At 44.9% G+C, this 18,509-nt stretch overlaps 1 protein-coding gene across 3 annotated transcripts in view; it reads left to right on the top strand.

The window, feature by feature from the left end:
- Positions 1-602: 602 nt before the first annotated feature.
- PTDSS2 (phosphatidylserine synthase 2) overlaps positions 603-18,509 on the top strand; it is a 44,275-nt gene continuing 26,368 nt past the window's right edge. Inside the window, exons 1-6 of one of the 3 annotated variants that reach the window (XM_068683686.1) lie at positions 603-726; positions 2,825-3,037; positions 3,670-3,851; positions 4,104-4,222; positions 4,439-5,377; positions 14,097-14,198. In XM_068683686.1, the coding sequence (XP_068539787.1) occupies positions 5,052-5,377; positions 14,097-14,198 (428 nt within the window). In that variant the 5' untranslated portion in view covers positions 603-726; positions 2,825-3,037; positions 3,670-3,851; positions 4,104-4,222; positions 4,439-5,051. Of the gene's footprint in view, positions 727-2,824; positions 3,038-3,669; positions 3,852-4,103; positions 4,223-4,438; positions 5,378-5,488; positions 5,849-14,096; positions 14,199-18,509 lie in introns of those variants that run through there. The other 2 variants (XM_068683685.1, XM_068683687.1) reach the window with 2 other exon arrangements.

Below are 18,509 nucleotides of genomic sequence, written 5' to 3'. Positions count from 1 at the left end.
TATATCTGTTTTATGGTGGTTTCTTGTTTTAGTTTCCAAGATAAGAAGAGCTGCCTTTTCCCAGAAGAGTTAGTCATCCCCTGGTTTGGATTCTCCTGTGCTCTCCGAGCGCGTTGCGTTGGGTAGCTCTTATATAAAATGAGTCCTGGGGGGTAACCCAGGTGTATCTTGGCAGGAAAGGCAGCTGGCATCTCCACGCTGTTTTTTCCAGTCATTCTGTGGCTTTGCCAAGCGCCTTGAACAGACGGTGAATCAGCCCTGCGATTACCATTTTTTAAAAAGAGCCGTCTTCTGGATTTCCTGCTGTGTTTGAAATCAAGGGTAGAGCAGGGCAAGGAGCGACCTTTAGCCTCCCAGAAGCGATCTGTAGGGCTGGCCAGAAGGGGAAAACTGTCCTAATTGCCAGCAGCTCCCCACGGGTGTGGGAGAACACGCGTGTGTTTATGTGGGAAAGGAGTGAAGCCTTTTAAGACAGGATCCATGGTGCTTTCCATGTCTCCTGACAGAATATCAAAGCCCTTTGCAATTTGAGCACGGCTGGGTTAAACGGAAAGGTGGGACAGCCACGTGGCTCTACCTGCACATCTGTGTCTTCGTCCTGCAAACTTTGCCAGGGAGGGCTGGGAGGACTTTGCTCTGCAGATAGGGCAGCTCACTGAACACGGGCAGCAGCTGCTTCCAGCACCAGTCCCAAGAGCTCGTGGGCTTTGCTAGCCAGCGGGGAAGGTGAGTCTGTGCCTGCAGACTGGCTCTTTGTCCTAGGTGTTCGACCTCTGTGGTGTCTCTCATGGCATTTGGAGGAAACAATGAACTTTTTCTTCTTCAGTTCAGGAGGCATTTGGCTCTGCCCTGGCAAGATTCAGCTCCTTTTGCAGCGAGGCCAGCAGCCAAATTGATGGTGTGCTTATTTCAGTGCTTTCCTCCTCACGTAACTCTCCTGCAACACTCTGCCTTGGTGTTTAGTGCTCTTGGGGGAACGGTGCTGAGGATGGCAGCATGGGAAACTAAAAGCAGGGGGGGAAAATTATGAACTCTCCAGCCTGTCAGTGGAAAATCTGGTTAAGGCGTGAGGTGTTGCGAAGCTCCAGCTTGTGTGTTTGCTGAGGCATTGCAACAGCACAAATGCTTTGTAAGCAGCCAGAATGATCTGAGATGGTATCGCCCGTAACGGTTTATTGCTGCTGGGGTCAGTCACGTGAATACCTCCTAATCTGCTGTGGTATCGCATCAGCCTGACACGTTTCAACCACTTTGGGCAGTGGTTTGACCTGCACTGAGCGAGGCAGTACTGAAGCTCTCTAGGAGCACTCCCTTGTCCTGTCAGTCCCAGCCAGACGTGATTTCCATCTGAGAAGTGGTAACAGACAGCTGAAAGCTTCATGTATTAAACCACTTCTACTAGAAAGAGGATGCCTGTCTACATCTTGCCTCGCAGTGATGCTTTCTGACAGAGCACTCCTCTTCTGAGTGCTCCAAAGTGATCCTGCATGCATGCAGCCCTAATTTAGGATGGTGATAAAGTATTTATTTGGTCTTTTAGGTCCCCAGGGCCTGATTTCTTTCCTTCTTTCCAAGAATTTGAAAATTTGAAGGGTATTGCCTTCCTGTGCATCTGGCTGGAAGGACACAAAGGAAGAAAGATCATTCGGGAGAAGTTGTTTAGATGTGGTTGGTGTCAAACTGCAACTTTTTAATTTTTTTTTTTTTTTTTTTTTTTTGTTAGAAGGGCTGTGTTTCCATGAGGCACCCCTGTGCCACTTATGAACTGACTGGAGGCAGAGATCCTTCATCCTGCCCAGATATGCAGAGATGAGAACTGACTGCTCAGCCTCGTGTGGCAGCCCAGCACCCAGAGAGATCCCTAGCAATTAAATAAATTAGCCATTCTGTTTGTGCAAGCTGAGTGGCATAAAATGGGTAGAGAAAAAAAAAAAAAAGTTTGTAGGACTTTGGCTTAATTTTGAAGACATCAGTCAAAAAACAGATAGAAGTTTCCAAGAAAATGTGCTAAGGGAAATGGGCAGAAGATAATTCACATGGGGCTTGAATCCTACCTGCTATTGGAAAAGCAGGGAAGACAAGAATCAGACAGAAGCCAGTGATGTCGAGCCACTGTATAAAGCCTAATACTTGCTGAACATATGAAGCTTCAGGTTTGATTGCAGTGCATATGTTTCTCAGCAGCTATAAAAAATCTTATTAGACAACAGTGCTAATGAGCAAGCTGGCCAGATACTGAGAGCCTGGAAAGAATATATTGGGTCTGAATGCTCGAGCTGCTGTCATCTAGCACCACCAGCTGTGCTGTGGAGATAGTTCAAAGGAAGTGGTTCTGGATGGGAAAATTCCACTTTTGAGGGCAAAACTTGTTTTGAAATTTGAGACTAAGGCAGAGGAAGAGCCAGTGTGCTGGAGAGAGCCAGCTGTGGCTCTGGAGGTGACAGAAAGCAGCACGTTGTAGCCTTCTGGCTGTGCGAAGTGGTACTGCTCCAGGTGAAAGTACTGGGGGGCTTCATCCCGTAAGGTGTGGAAACATGGAAGTGCTGTTGGAAGGGGCCTCTGGAGGTCTCCAGTCTAACCTCCTGCTCCAAGTGGGTGAACTGTTGGCATAAGATCCTCGGGGCTCTGTCTGGCTGAATCTTGAAAGCCTCAATTGACAGAGATTCATTCCTCCACCTCTTCAGGTGACCTGGCGCTGCACAACCCTCCTCATTAAAAAGCTTCTTCCAAAGTCCTGACTGCACTTCCCAACCTGCATTTTATGCCATCAGCTCTAACTTCTGCTCTGGCTGTACAATTTTAGCCTCTTGTGCATATCTTTCAGCTGTACCAGGCCAATGAGCTGTAGCTCCTTGAAAAAAAGACCCTCAGAAAAGCTGGGTCCTGGAGAATTTCTGCCTGTCCTGAAGGCCCAAAGCAGTGGTGATGAGCCCATGTCAACAGACACAAAGAGGGTAGGAGTCCATAAGCGCCCAGAAGGCTTGGACCTGACTCAGTGCTTGCCATGACCGCAGAAAGCTGCGTCAGCTGTTGCCTGGTGAGTACTGTGTTCTTAATTTGTTTTGCACATGTCAGGGCTTAGGCTGGGCAGAAAGGGACACTAACATAGCGCTTGTTTAGGTTTCCTTTGTGAGATGTGGTGCATGTTCCCAATTTGACACAAAGCTGTGTGACTGCAGACTTTTGCAGTGGGAGCTGGTGGCATCTCTTGGAACAGGCTAAGGTCTCATAAAACATAGCAGGGCTGCCAGGAGACAGAGGGCATTTCAGGTCAGTAGGAGACTGTGCAGTAGCCAGAAGTGTACCTGCAGAATTGTTTTTTTTTTTTTTTTTTTTTTTCTCAAAGGGCAGGATATTCAGCCTTCTTGGAGAATCTTTGGTTGAATCCTTCTTGCTCAGGTGTGGCAGCTACACAGACTTGCTCTGTCTTTAACAAGAGAGCAAACAAGCAGAATGGTAGCGTTGCCAACCCAGCGAAGCTCCTTTCATACACAAATGGCTCTAATAGCTCCTAGCTGGTGGTTACAAGCAATCCCTGCTGCTCATCACCCTGCACACCTTGCTCTTTGCCTAGCTGGCTGCTGCCATCATGCGGCCAGCTCATTCCTTCACAGTCACAGAAATATTTTCCCTCCTTTCTTTTTTGGCTTCTCGTCTTTGCTCCTCCAGGGTTTTCGTCTCCCATGTGGTGTCTGCTAACACAGAAAGCACCAGGATGGCTCTAGCATCTTGCTGGAAAGAAAGGTCTCCCTACCCGCAGGCCAGGAGCAGTATCTCACGTTTGGGTTTATTCTGGTCGAAGAGCCTGATCCTCATCATGAGTTTGGAAAGCTCAGGATGTTCTGCTGCAGGTAAGAGACCCCACAAGGGGTCAAGGAGGAATAAGAATACAGCAGGCCTGGGGGCATGGGAGTACCCAACCCGTGCATCTGGACTTGCCTTTCTAGCAATATCCTCATGTGTGTCTGAACAAGCAAGCAGGTGGCTCCTATGCGACCACTAGTCCTGGTCAGGCTGCCCATTGGGAAACTGAAAGCTTTTGCCAGCAAAATGCTGCCACTTTTGCAAATGCAAAAACTGATTATAAATAGTTAATGTTTCAGTCTGCAAGGAGCTGGGACAACCAGGATGCCAGGGGTGGAAGGAACATGAGTGCACGCTCTGGGCTCCTTGAAAGCTGCAGAACAGTCTGGCAAGGATCACTTGTCCCCAGATAATTCAAGTGAGTAGACATAAAAATAAGCCATTTTCTTTAATTACTTTCTTTATTCTTTCATGACTTTTGTCAAAAGATACAGAAATTGAGCATCAAATATTGCCACAATACTGCTACTGTCTACAGAAGCTGAGATGTACTTGTGTACTCTTAGCATAACATTGTCCTGTTCCAGCTGAAAGGGCTGTTTTCCCAATTGGTTTTGTTTTATTTTTCCTGCAGACAGAGCAAATACCTGCCACAGTGAGCTGTAACTACACCCCCAACAAAGAATACTTTCAGGTTTCACAAGCTCAAGGTGCATTCACCAAGGATCAGGCAGGAATTCCTGATGGCGCTGGGGATGCTCGCAGGGAAACTGAACAGTCAGTAACTGAACTGAAACCCTGCTGAGCCTTTGGTTAGCCCCAGCTCCCTTCTCCCACCCTGTTTTCATCAAGCTTTGTGAACTTCTTGCTCTGGGGGTGCTGCGCTTTGTGATTGGCAGTGAGGATAATGGAGTAACTTTTGAAGTGACATCTGTGAAGTGACCTGTGTGGGGCCGTGACCGTACGATGGAATGGCTGGGGTTGGAAGGGACCTCAGAGATCATGAAGTTCCACGGGCAGGGACAAGATGCCCGGGGACCTCCTCCTCCACCATCCTCCATTGCCCCCACAGGAGTTGCCCCCAGAGGACAGCTTCCTGAGGGGACGGAGGAAGCCATGACAGAGACAGAAGAGCCCTAGGGAGGAGTCCGACGTGTGCTGTGCGACACAACCCCTTGAGGGGGACAGCCCCGGGGATGTCAGTGCGCTGCCCATGAGGAAACCACCCCGAGGGGCAGCTCGGCGCCATGCCCCCCTCAGGCCGCCATGACAACGGGAGCCTCCCCCCTCCCTCCATTCCCCCCTCCCTCCCCGCTGTGCGCTTGCGCGCGGCCCCGCGCACCTCGGCGGGGGCGCGCCCCGCCCTTTCCCCTCCCCTTCCCTCTGCCGAGCGCGGCCTCGGCGCGCACCCGCGGCGGGCACGCGCGGCCGTGGCCGCCATGAGGCGCGGCGAGCGCCGAGGCCCCGGCGGGGCGCTGGGCAAGGCCGCCCTGGAGGAGCAGCCCGACGGCCCCGGCCCCCGCCGCAGCACCGAGTCCGAGGTGTACGACGACGGCACCAACACTTTCTTCTGGTGAGGAGACAAAAAGCGGGGGGGATGTCGCGGTAGCGGGGTGCCCGCTGCAGCCCTGCGGGTCCCCGCGGGTGCTGAGGAGGGCGTTTTGGGGCAGCAAGGGGGCGAGCGCCTCGGTGGAGAAGGAGCCGGGCACAGCCCCTCTGGAGGGTTTGGCTCTGGCATTTGGGAGCAGCGGGAGGAGGACGCTTGGCTCTGCCCCTGCCAATCTGGGCAGCAGCAGGGCTGGGAGGGGTGGATCTCGGTGAAGCCGCCGAGACCTTGAGGTATTTCTGCGAGCAGGAGCCGCTGGGAGCCTGCAGCACCTCGGGGAGGGCTCCTCAGGAGCCGATCTGTGAGCATAGCGGAGGGACAGCCTCGCCTCAAGGACGGGAGGAACTTTCTTGCAGAGCACAGGAGGACTGAGTGCATGAGGGAGCAGCTGGAGCCCGCCGAGGTCTGCAGGAGTGCCTCCTGATAAATGGAAAATGGGTAAAACGCCACCACTTTTGCATCGTCTTCCTAACAGAGTTCTTTTCTGGGGTCTTGTGATGCCTACAGAACACCTGATGCTGCTGTTGTGTAATCTCGCCTTCCTGCACCTTTTTGTTGTGTTGGGGGGGCAGCACGTAGTCTGCCGCTTGTACCGGTTCATTACCCAAAAATACTGTATCTGCAGTTCATTTGCCTAGGTGAACTTTTCCCTTGGACGTACAAATGTGCAAACCCTTTAAGGCTTCTGCTTTACCAGCTAGTTCTTTCCAGGAGGAAAGTAGGGACAAGTGTACAAGTGTCATATAAAAAGGTTTAATTTACTTATTTTCAGGTGACTTTATTTTTTTATTACCCGATTCTGCACGTTGCTTGCGCTGGCATCCAGGAGCGTAAGTGCTTGTTAAAGTTTATAGGTTTTCTCTTCTGTTACTTTTGCCCCATGCGTGATGGCATTGCGTGTCTGAGCGTCATTTACCAAAAGACAAGCTAAATTTTCTATTGTGTGCAAGAAGAAAAATTATTCAGAGGAGCTGTTTTCTTCCCGTGGCTCTTGACAGTGCTCTTGTGCTGGTTACAGAAAATAAAGACCTAAAAGGGTAGGTGCCCGCTGCCTTTGCCCACATAAGCTACATGGAAAGTACCTTTTCTCCTTGAAGTTCAGAAGCTGTTGGATAAGGTTACTGACATGGCCCGCTCGATTTGGAAATGTTAAATAACATGGGACTTGTGGACACAGGCAGGAATCAGTCTAAAGTAGTTCAGTTTGCAAAGGTACCTTTACTGCTGTAAATGTAATGCTTTGGAAAGGTGGTAGTTCTTAGCCGCCTTCTCTTCTTAAATCTTTTAAAAACGTTGAAGAACAAGTTTAGGTGCTGTATAATTGCCCGTATTCTTACTCAGTCCTAATGACTTTAACCTGGAAAATACAGTATTTTAATTACATTCTGGGAACCTGCTTGGTCAGTACCTCGACAGCTCTTTTTGCCACTGGGAAATGTCAAGGAAAGGAAATGGGAAGGAGCTTTGTGAAGCAGATTGGCTGGATCTCTTATCCCTGAACTAATTTCAGAACACCTACTGCTACTGAGTGCTGGAAATATTCAGGCCTGCCTGGCAAGCTGCTGTCCTAGGAAACGTGTTTGCGCTTCTTTCCAGTACCTGTGACTGTTTCTTGCCCGTCTGCTTACAGAATTAGCTCTCTGAATACAAAGGACCCCTTTGTGGCTGAGGTTTTGACGTTTTGTTTTGTTTTCTGTACAGTTCGAAGCACAGTAGATCTTACATTTGTACCGAGCTAGCATGAAAAAAACACTTTATTTTTTCTTAATGTCCCCACGTGTATTCTGTGGCATCACTGTGGCTTCATTTCTGTGACCAGCAGAAGAGCAAATGCTGATGTGTCTTAGAGGTTTTTGGTAGCAGGGATTTTGTTGGTATTTGGTTGTGTTTTTTTTGTTGTTACCTGTGAGCAGGCAACAAAATCCAATGGAAGTTGGCTTTCTGTTACCTGTGGCAGATGCCTACTGATACTTGAAGCTGAAAAAGAGGAGCAACATCTTTTTGTTGGGCAGCAGGGAAGCTTAGTAAAATATGTAATTTATCCCCGCTGAGTGATCAATGTAGAGGTTTGCAGCAACTCTTTTGAAGAGGAAACCTTCCTCTAACCTTCCTCCCCTTCTGGTAGCCAGTGTGGTCGCTCTTTTCGTGCCAGTCCTTGCGTCTTGGATGCTCTTTGATTACCAGTTTGGGATCCTCTGGTTACATCTCATGTATAATTTTATCCTGAAAGTTCTGCGTGGTGTAAAAAGCATAGAAATTGCAGCTAAGAAAAGAAAGCCCGTCTGCTGCTTATTTTATTCTGAGGAAAACATAAAGAGAAATCTTTCCTGATGGCTGGCACACCAATCTTTCTTTGGAAAGGTAGATTTGTGTGGAAATGCAGCATTGTTATTCAAGCTAAGATATTACTTAGCCACTTGTACATCGTTCTTATCTCTTAAAAACTAAATTTACAGCAGCACGAGATTTTCTAACAGGCTGTTTGGAGGAAGAGATGAGTGATTTATCTTGGGAATCTCTCAGATAAAAGAGCTGCAAACTGGGTTGAACCTTTCTGTCCCCTCTATGAGGGCTGACTGCAGTGCTTTCAAGGGAATGTTCTTCAAGCCTGTTGGAAACTTGACATTTGCTGGACTTTTTTTTTCTTATTCTTAAAAACTGGACACTTTAAATTGGGCCCTGGTGAGGTTCTCTATTTGCTGATCGGCGCTTCTGATTCTCTACCTGCCCAGAAGTTACCAAGCTTAATCCTATTGCATACGGAACTGATACGTAGCTCAGCCTTTTTTTAATATTTAGGTATGCCCTGGCAGTGTCTGGCTGCTAGAACATCCAGGAGGTCGTTGTGCAATCTAACCAAGTCCTGCTGACTGTATTAACTCTTCTTGCAGCTGAGGGTATGCGCGTTGACAGAGAGTTGCATTGTTATGGCTCTGGCCCTCCCCGAAAGGAAAGAGTCGCCTAGTTCCTGCAAGCAAGCTGGAGGAGCAGAAGAAAAATCTCTGTGCAGAGACCTCGTGAGAGTTTAATGCCCCATGGAGGCTTTAAGTCTAGTATTAATTCCCTATATCAATTTATTTTTTTGTAGATGTGCTCCAGCACTGTTTGAGGAAGATGGGGAGAATTTGGGAGCCAACAGAGAGGTCCCCAGAGGTACTTTCCAGGGGAGAGAGTGCAAGGACAGGCCACTGTGCCACAAGCAATGTAGCATGCCAGGAGTGCACAGGATTAGCCTCATCCTGGGAAAACTGCTTTCCTTTTTTATGGTGTATCCTCTGCACAGCAAGAGTTTGTGGTCGGAGCTCTCTGCGCAGAGCTTCCTCAATGCTCTTGTTTGCACTCATCAAAGCGCCATCATATGACTTGATTTCTAGAGCAGTTTACAGAACAAATGATCAGCCCAAAGAACTAGCTCCGTGCTTCTATGCAGTTTCATTTGGCAGAAGGGCACCTCCCTCTCATTCCCTTCTGTTGTCCTTTTTAAAAACATGCTTCTTAGTGTTTCTTGGGCTCCTACTTGAGTATTGCACCTTATCTGTCATGAAAAATGACACTGTCTCAGTGGCATTGCTTTAAACTAAAACCTGAAATGGAGATTTCAGGTTCTATTTATTTATCCTTAGACAGGTTTAAGAATAAAAATATTCAGTACTTGAAAATGAATATTTTGGGAACCGTGATTAACTTGCTAACTGTGTAGAAATGATGAATGGAGATGTGTTGTTTTTTTTTTTTTTCTTTCTCATTCAGAGGCAAATGACTAATTTGCTGAAGCGTGGTTTGCTTTTTAATCCACTGTTCTGGTTTCTCTATGGGAGTACGTGCTATTGTACTGCTCTTATCGGGTGATCTGATCACTTTACGAGAGGCACTGACTTGTAAAAGCAGAAAGACTTAGGGAAGGAAAAGGGACGTTCCTGTTTAGTAGCACAAGTACATACAGAAGTTTAACCAGCATCGTTTACCTTTACAGATGTGCTGAAGACATGTTACTGGTCTAAGAATAGGTACTTCTTGATTATCTCTGAGTTTAAACACTTTAAAACAGGCTGCAGCTTAAACGCCCCAGCTGTGTCCCTGTTACGTTGCAGATGTGGATGCGTGGAGCTTTCGGGCAGTGTCACAGGACAAAGTACGTCCTCTGGTTGCTGCCGATTATTTTTTGTGATCTGGGTGGATGAGAGAGGTCTCATGTCATCGTGTCATGATCTTTTTTTTTTTTTTTCTTTTTAAATGCTGAGGCCTGACCACTTCCTTTGGCCCTGTGCGCCCTGAACATCTGAGTTTCGCATCACTCATCTTGGATGTCTAACCAAGTTACAACAAAAGGTTAAATTGCTGAAGGTTCCAAAAGCCTCTCTCTTTATCCAGATGGAATTGTTTCCCTCCTAGTTACAGTTTTGGTTTTGAATGTCAAAAGGTTGGTCAATGTTACATTGTGATTAATTTTTTCTTGTATGTTCCCATAACATATTCCTCATGGGAACTCACTGAAATGCTATACTGTTGCTGAAATACTGTTACTTGTCCTACTCTCCATTTGTCATGTTTCTTTGAAATTCACTGTCAAATGATGTGTAGCTGTGAGGGAGGTGGAGAGCTTGGACATTGCTTCATCTTTTAAAATCGCTTTCAGAAACGTTTTTAGGACTTCACCGTTAGTTGGAATAAAGGAAGAAAAATATTTGCAAAAAAGTTGATGGTAGGCTGAGTTGGGAATAGTTTCTGGTGGCATTCTTTGCCAGCAGTAACTATGAACATAACTTCTTACATCGGGGGCAAACCACGCAGCCTGTTCTTTGGAATTTTGTTCCAGCAGAGAGCTGACAAAAAGATTAACACATTGATCCTTGGCGTGGTCTCAGTGGTCGGTTTTAAGGCAGTTATTGCATCATTTCTGACAAACAAGAACATTAATGCAGAGAAATGGGTGCTAAGGGTGTGGTCGCGTACACTTAAGCCCCTTTTAGTTTGTGTTGGAGTTCGAAGGAGGTGATGCTGGGGTATTACTGCCTCCCTTCAGTCCTGGGAGCTGATCTGTCTGAACCTGCTGAAAGGAAGAGATTCGTACGATTTTGTCTTACCTTATGCTTGTCATATACTTTATTTGGGAACATAAAAAGCTCTGGTAATCGTTGTGTTGAAAAAACTAGTTTCTAAGTGTGACAGAAAAACGAGCTACTATGACAAAAGAAGCTCGGGTTGAATGTATTTGCTGGCAAAGCTCCTACTTCATAAGATTCAGTGAGGGAGTGGTGTTGTTACTGATGCTGTGTTGGACTGACTTAATTGCTTTCAATTGGCATTTAGCTAAATTACAATGGGAAGTATTTTAATTGAAATAAAACTGGAAATATTTCACCTAAACGCTTCCTTTAACTTAAATGGGGAAAGCTAGATGTAAGGTACAGAAATGCAGAAGAATGCTAGTGCAGAAAAATAAGCTCTGGCTTTTTGGTAGTTTAGGATTTATTGTGAATTCTCTTTGACCTTCCTGACCTTACATACTTCTGTGTGTCTGTCTTCTTGGGTACTGTTTTCTGAGATTTTTGGCATAAAACCTGGCACTGAAAGCAATCTGTACCCCTGCTTCTTACGTAGAGCCCAAACTCTTGTGTAATGCTAAGGGGAAGGCTTGCGGTCTGCTTAGCTTAGCTCTTTTCCTTCTCCAAAGGCTCTAGGCTAACCAGGAGAACATAAGCCTTTCTGCATAATTCCCATAATGCTTACCTTGCTCTGGATGTTCTTAGCTGGGCTGTCTTCCTCTTGAAGCATTATTTCGGAGTGTACGTGGAGACTTAATCCCTCTTTATGCCAGCTAAGTCATCTTGACTGATTCTTCACAAGCACTTCTGCGTGCTCTCCCTTTTACTGGCTGCTGTAGATGCTTAACACTTTGTCTTGCTCCATGTGACTGGATTTCTTTATTTCTTTTTAACTTCCAGACTGGGAAGTTAAGGAAGCAAGCATAAATACATCCCTGAACTTGTTTGATCAGGCAGGTAGGTTTGCAAGATGCCCTGCTGCCTCTAGCAGCTGCCGTTGCTTTGTCACTACTGGCGATTTTTTGCTTGGAGCTGTCAACTTGCTCTTTCCAGAAGACAAACCAAGCCAGAAAGCGTTTCATCCAGGTCTTTGGATTTCCTGCTAGACTGAAAATATGTTTACATGCTTATCCGTCTCTAAGACGCGCTACGAGACCATCTCACTTCAGCTGGAAGTGAAGGCACAGCTAAAAGGGGAGATGAGATAATACGAGGGATAGAGCTGCTCGTTCTGTGTTAAACACGGGGGCTTGTTGAAATTCAAGTTGATGGTAGACCAAAATAAACCAAAGGCAGGGGGACACGGAGCTCTCAGACACTGACCATTTGCTTGGCTACAGACTCCCCGCAGGGCTGAATGAAACTAGATCTTTGTTTTTCTACTTGACAAGTTTCTAGGTACATTTATCTAAATGAGGACGTGCTCACAGCTGATTTCTATTTATTTTTTTCAATTTTTGTGACACAGCATGTTGGAGAAGTAACTGACTTCATATTTGTATTCAGACTGGGATGTGGTGAGATGACGGAAGACAGCGTTTAGAGATTTTTGTATCCTCTTAGATACTCCTTTCAAAAATACACAATAAAACCAGGCATAAAATATAATGCACAGCCTTGCAATTAAAGTAACGCTGTTGTGATCAAAATATAGGTAGTTTTTGTGTCAATTACATGCATGTGACTGAGACCATGCTCCTTTGTGAATGAACTGGGGCATTTCCTTCAGCCCCGCGCTGTCCTGTAGCCTTTGAGAAGGCTGTGTCTGGTTTTTTAAACTCGTGGAGGTTACAAAATAGGCCCAGAGTCACATGGCTGGTAAATGAATATTAATCTGTGGTGCCTGAATCACCTGTTAGGTGGCATCCTGCGAGACAACTTGCCGGGAAAATGCATCGGTTGTGCTGCTGCGGAGTCTTTGCGTGTTTATTTTGACATCTTGATGCCTTGCTAGTTTTGAAAATACTCCTGCATCCTTCTCTTTTTTTCTCTGGAGCTGGTTAATTTGTGTCCTCTGGACTGCAAGGAGGGATAGAGTTAAATACTGAACACCTTTCTAACAGTGGCAGAAGAGGATTTCATCTGCTTATGAGGTATTGCATTTTTTCCAGTGGGATTAAAAGGATGCTGTGAGAAGTGGCCGTGTTTTGGACTAGGATGAACTTCAGATTGTGGTTCAAAATAATGCTTGCCTTCACTTTTTAGAGCACTTCTAGGTTGGTTATTGGCTTTGGTGTTTAAAGGTAAGTCAGTAGAGTTCTTGGAAATCCGTGGTGATCTCCAGTTTCTCATGCACTGTACAATATAAATATATGTTTAACTTTGGTGTTTTTTAATACAAAATGGAAATGTAACACTACAAAAAGAAAATGTAACATCCGAAGGTGCATATATATATGTCAAATACAGTACTTCTCATTCACTGTTTCTCTCTTCTCTAAGCTTGATGTTTTACGTGATATTAATTTTAATGGTTTGTACTAGAAGACGTTGTTTTAGAGGACTATACAACTTGTGTCTTTATGATTTGGTCTTAAATGGCTTCGCTTCCCATGCTTCTGCTTGCGAGCAGAGGTCAGAGAAGTTTGCCACTGAAAATAAGGAATGGCTTTGCATTAGGAAATGAATTTTTGACTTCAAAAAAAAAAAAAGCAGCATGCATTATGTAAGAATATTATGTCTGTTATACTTGGTAGGTGTGTGAATATACATGTCAACCAGCTCCACGCAGTTCTCTCAGCTGCTGGGTCTGCCCATGCTTAGCTCTTCTTTCTTTCACATATAAATTCCTTAATAAAATTTGGGTGGGAGGGTGGACCTTTATGGAAGGGGAAGTGAACAGTGCATGAGCGGGATCTGCCTTTGCCAGTAGGTTACACCAGCCAGGTCTCACCTTTAGCAGTGCAGAAGAGCAGCCACCTGCCTTTGCTGGGCAACTTTGCTCGTCCAGTTATTCCAGCAGAAACTCCTTGCAGAGAGATGGCTGCGTGGGGTTTTGCGGGCATGAATCTCTGCTCCTCCCGTTCGCTGCTAAGATGAAATGAAACTGTGAGCATCACTAGAAATACGGCAGCCAGAGGGAGCATCGGATCTTGTACAGTTGCAGCTGTTCTCATCCAGAGATGCTGTTTTGTAATATTTTTTTTGTTTTTATGGGAGTTTTGTCTGGCTTGAGCACCCTTCGGTTTTGTCTTGAGTCTGTTTGATTAGCTGCTGTTTTTATTGCTGCTTTATTGACAGTGGTACAGCAGCACCAAGTGTGTACCTGACTAAGCAGGAGGGAAATCTATTGTTTTTTTTCCAGTAATGTTGGTATTAGCACAGTTGGTGCTATTTTTGTTCCAGCTACCGTTGTTCATGTAGCACACATTAGTCCAAACCTTCCTTAACTTGAAACGCTGAGGGAAAATGAGCAAGACCTGTTGTGGTGATAGGCTTCTCTTGCATGCTAGTGCACGACAGCCTGGTGGCTGAATTCCGTGCAAATGCTAAATTCCTTTTCCTGTGCAGTACAATGCAAAAAATTTCCTTCAGTAGAATTGACTGCTGTCGACACGTGAGCCTTACTGAGGGCTTACTCAAAGGCAGCAACTGGGGTTTTTCTGCTTTCTGATGTCAGTTTTCTCTCTTCTCAATTTTAGGAGAGCTCATACCCTAACAGTCTTGTTCATCCTCACGTGTGCGCTGGGATACGTAACCTTGCTTGAAGAAACACCGCAGGATACAGCTTACAATACAAAGAGGTAAATGTTTGAGAAAGCGTTTCTATCTGGCATGTATTCCTGGAGGGTAGCTGTGTGAACAAGTTGCCTTCCATGCTTTAATCTTTCGGATAAGATACCTCAAATGCTCTTTTGTATTAACTTGTTTGCATGGCCCAAATGCCCAAACCCTTAGCAAGTGACAAAAGCAAACATAACTCTCGAAGTTCTGTTAGTGCTGGTCATTGAATTTAATTGCTAATCAGTTCGGTGTTGCTCCCTGTCATACCTGGTGGCTGCCCTGTGTGTATGATTTAAAACAAATCCCAAAACTCTTCTAAAGCCTCAAAGTATGTACTGTGTTTCTTTGGCAAGGATTTTGCTTTTTTCTTAAAACAACCTAACTTTCTGAACATGTGAACTGTGACTAAATTTCTCTCACTTAAGTATTTTTTTAATAAAATTATACTTGAGATTTTAATAGGTGCTCATTTGTTATTAAAAATAAATATGAGAACTTCTAGCCCAAAGGGAGACTCTTGGAAATTAAGGATGATTAAACCACAGTTTAAACTGACTGTGTAGCTGAATTTCTCTTTTAAAAAAAAAAAAGAGAGAGAAAAGAAATACAGTAGGGAACAAAAAAGGGTAAGTAAAGTGGTCTTTTAAAATCTGACTTATATTCTAAGAATTAAAGCAGTGCTTACAAATTGCAAAGCATCCTTGTTATAAGCATGAAAATCATTGTTTCCTGCCTGTCTGGCTTCTTAAATATAACATTTCGTTTCTCCCCTTTGTTATGAAAGGATTTCTTCCTACTTTTTTTTTTTTTTTTCCATTTTCTATAGTGTATATGAATATGGCATTTGTTGTCATGGAGATGCAGGAATTGGGGTATTTCCTGAGACAGTTGTTATTCTATGTTACACAATAGTTGTAGTTAATGCGGTTCATTCTTGCATGTGTGCAGAGCTGAGGGTTTGTGTTTTTATGCGTGGGGGTGAAATGGAACAAGCTGGAACAGAGTGGCCTGTCTGGGTCTGGGAAAATTTCTGCAAGGCTCTAGTGTGAACAAATGCCACTTTACTCCCAGTTACCACAACATGAGAGTTCAGCGAATGGATGGAGGTGGGACATCCTCTGGAAGGGTAGTTCAGAATAAAGAAGTGGAAAAGCTGAAAGAGAAGTGATGACACATGGTTAGGGGATAAGACAGACAGAAGGTGACTCAGTGGAATATCTTATTATTGAGATTAGAGCCCTTACTGCTTTAACAAAAACAAAAACAAAACCAAAGAAGATTAATCATCAGATTAACCTTTCTTTCATGAAATAGATGTTGCTTTCTTCAAATTCAGCGCAGAGTAATGTTTGCAGTTGTTAAAAATCAACATAATAGTCCCAGACCAAGCAACGAGTAGGGATTGTTCTTTGATCACTTTCACGTCTCTGCTTGTGGAGTACTGCCTGCAATGTCTAGCTGTAAAAATACTTGAAAACAAGCGTCTGAGAATTATGTAAGGTCTTTCAAATATTGTTTTTGAAGGATACCTCTCTGTTTCCAGTCAGGCTTCATCCTTATGCTGTTACCATAGCCATGCCAGCTGCATGCTGAATTCTGAGATTGCAATTAACTCAGTCAAAGCATTACTTTATCCTAAGCTAAAATTCAACGCAGAAATAACATCAGCCCTATTGGGCCTTTCCAAAGCTTTGCTTCTGTTGCCTTGGACCTGATTTAAGGGATGGAAGTGAGTGTCTGTTGCATTGTGTCAGTTTTCTGTGAACTCCTATTTGGTCTCATAAATCCCTTTTCTAAGGTCTTTGAGGCAAGCGCTTTGCCAAATCTAGCACAGCTAAACACAAAGAGTTCAAGCTCAAATCATGTTCCTGACAGTGCTCTTAACCTCCTTTAGCCTCTGTGCACTTGCTTGTGTTGTGTTGTTCCTGGCCAGTTTTGTGTGGCTCTCCAGGGGCATACTCGAACAAAGAGAGGCAGGAGCAAGATGGGCACAACATACTCAGGTATATCCACATCCCCAGTTCTCACAGTTCCGTTTTACCTTCATAGCTTAAAATACTTCATCCTACCCTGAGAACTTTTTCAGTCTCCTTAAAGAGCTGCTATGTGTTCTGATCAAAAATTTTGGCCCGGCGTGAGACTGTCACTTTGCAAATATCTCGTAGGAACACTTGCCTGCTTAATGAACAGTGGCAATTTTATTACCAGCAAGCAGTGGCTCTGGCTGTCATACTTTTTTATTTCCAACTGCTGCACAATGACAGTGCAGCAGTGTTTTTGTCCGGAGGTGCAAAGTCTAACTACGTGCTTGCAGACACCTAAATCTCTTTTGTTTTCAAGCTCATGCTAAGAGATGCCAGACTGCTTGCAAACTGCATTAGGGGCTGCGAGCAAACCATGAAATTGAAGCAAAGTACACAAATTGCTGTGCTGTCTGCTGTTGCTGTTTCCTGGACTGGGTAAAGCAGCAGGAAGTCGTGTGAAGCTCCCATATTTCTCCCTTGTAAAAGTGCTTCACCCATGCACTTGCAGCAGCAGTGAGGGCAGGGTGAGAGGTAGTAAGTCATGGGGAGAAATGATGCACAAGATACACTCCGGAGCCTGTGAGATCATGGGGTGTGGTATCTGGAGCTGGGATTCGTACTTGCACTCAAATACCAGCACATAAACAGAAGCCATTTGCCTTCCTGCTATGTGTTAGAGCAGTTAAAGGAGGATTTTATCTTTTTATTTGTACTATAAGTTATGTAGGAATGCTTTAGACGTAAATCTAGTCAAAGTTCATTAGGATCATATACAAAGATGTTGATATGTTCATGCAATATACATGATCAGATTGGCTAAGTAAAGTCTCAACTCTCTTTACAATAGATGTAAAGAGAGATTGCATTGCAGAACCTGTCTGATCGATAAGGCTTTTTATTCACACAGTTCTTCCAGCATTCAGAGCAGCCTTGACACAGCCCGTCCCGCCTGGCAGCTGGCAGCTTCTCCTCTCCCGTTAAGCAGGAGCCGACAGGACCGCACTCCAGCTCTGATGAGGACAGCTAAATAAATCCTCAGCGGCCTCCTTCGTGTACCGTGGCTATGGAAGAAATCCACTAATGCTTTGAGTGCTGAGCAAGGGATCTTTAGGGGAAAAAAAAACACACGTAAATGCATTCAGGTTTTAAAAAATCCTGCAGGCATCAGGGCTTTATATTGAATTTCAAGCTGTAAATCAGTCTCTCTTCTAAGATTCCCGTCTATGCTGGCTTCTGGCGTAACTGATCATTGCTCAGCTGTGGTAATGAGACTGGGGGTGTGTGTGTTTGCAAGCTGCTGATGAACACCTACCAAGAAAACAAGGTAAGAGAGAGGCTAGGCCTCTGTCTGCCACTTCTTCATCTGGTCAGAGCCGTAAGGGGACTGTACCAGTCGTGCCAGGACAGAGAGCGGGAGCTGTCTGCTTAAATGCATGGAACAGAGGGTGGTACACAGCAACTCATAGGCTTCGTTGTCTTGTGTTCCTGAATCGACTCTTTTAAAACAACAGAAACAATAGCCTGTTTGTGCTAATGAAGCTGTTGCTGTGTTTTCCCTTTCTTTTTTGGTTAAGCACTGAAATGATTTTTGTAGGCGCTGCTGTTTAGTGCCTTCCTGATCTGCTGCTCAGGGGAATTTATAAACTTTGTCCCTCTAGGCTACCTTCGTGGATGTAGTTTGAGGCAAATCCTGTACCCCTCTCAAATGCTAGAGAAATTCTTACATGGAGCTGTGCTGAGCCATGAGGAGAAGCTGCTGCTTAGGCTTTGAAAGCTTCGTAAGAAGGCAGTATGTTGATATGAATTTGGTCACTGAGGGAAAAAAGGTAATGGAGCTGGCATGGCTATTACACAGATTTGTGATTTTTCTTTGAAACTTCCCATGGTGAACTTGAAGTTAAAATAAATAAATAAATAAATAAATAAAAATTGCACAGCTTATTTCGGTGCTGCTGCTGCATCTACTGTTTGGCTGAGGATGGATTTTAGAAAGAAACATAACTAAGTTCCTGTGGTGATTTAGATTCAGGTTGTCTCTAGCTTTGGGAAAAATACCCAACAAGGCCTAAAAATCTTGGATATGGTTCATGACTGAGCATGGTGATAGTGAGCAAAGCAGCATGCATTGTTATGTGCTACAAAGTGCAAAAATACAAATCTCTTCTTGGAGCCATGTGGCAGCCTTTAAAGCTTTGCATCTGCAATGGGTTAAGCTAGCAGTTCAGCCTAAAATGGGGCTGCTGTGTTCCTTCCTTGTGTGAGGGGGTGAGCAGACCCAACTTAAAACAAATTGTTCTGCTCCTAGGT

Source organism: Anas acuta, chromosome 5 (genome assembly GCF_963932015.1).
Source record: "Anas acuta chromosome 5, bAnaAcu1.1, whole genome shotgun sequence".
Taxonomy (NCBI): Eukaryota; Metazoa; Chordata; class Aves; order Anseriformes; family Anatidae; genus Anas; species Anas acuta.
The sequence above is the reverse complement of the archived record's forward strand: the minus strand, read 5'-3'. Positions and strand labels throughout refer to the sequence as shown.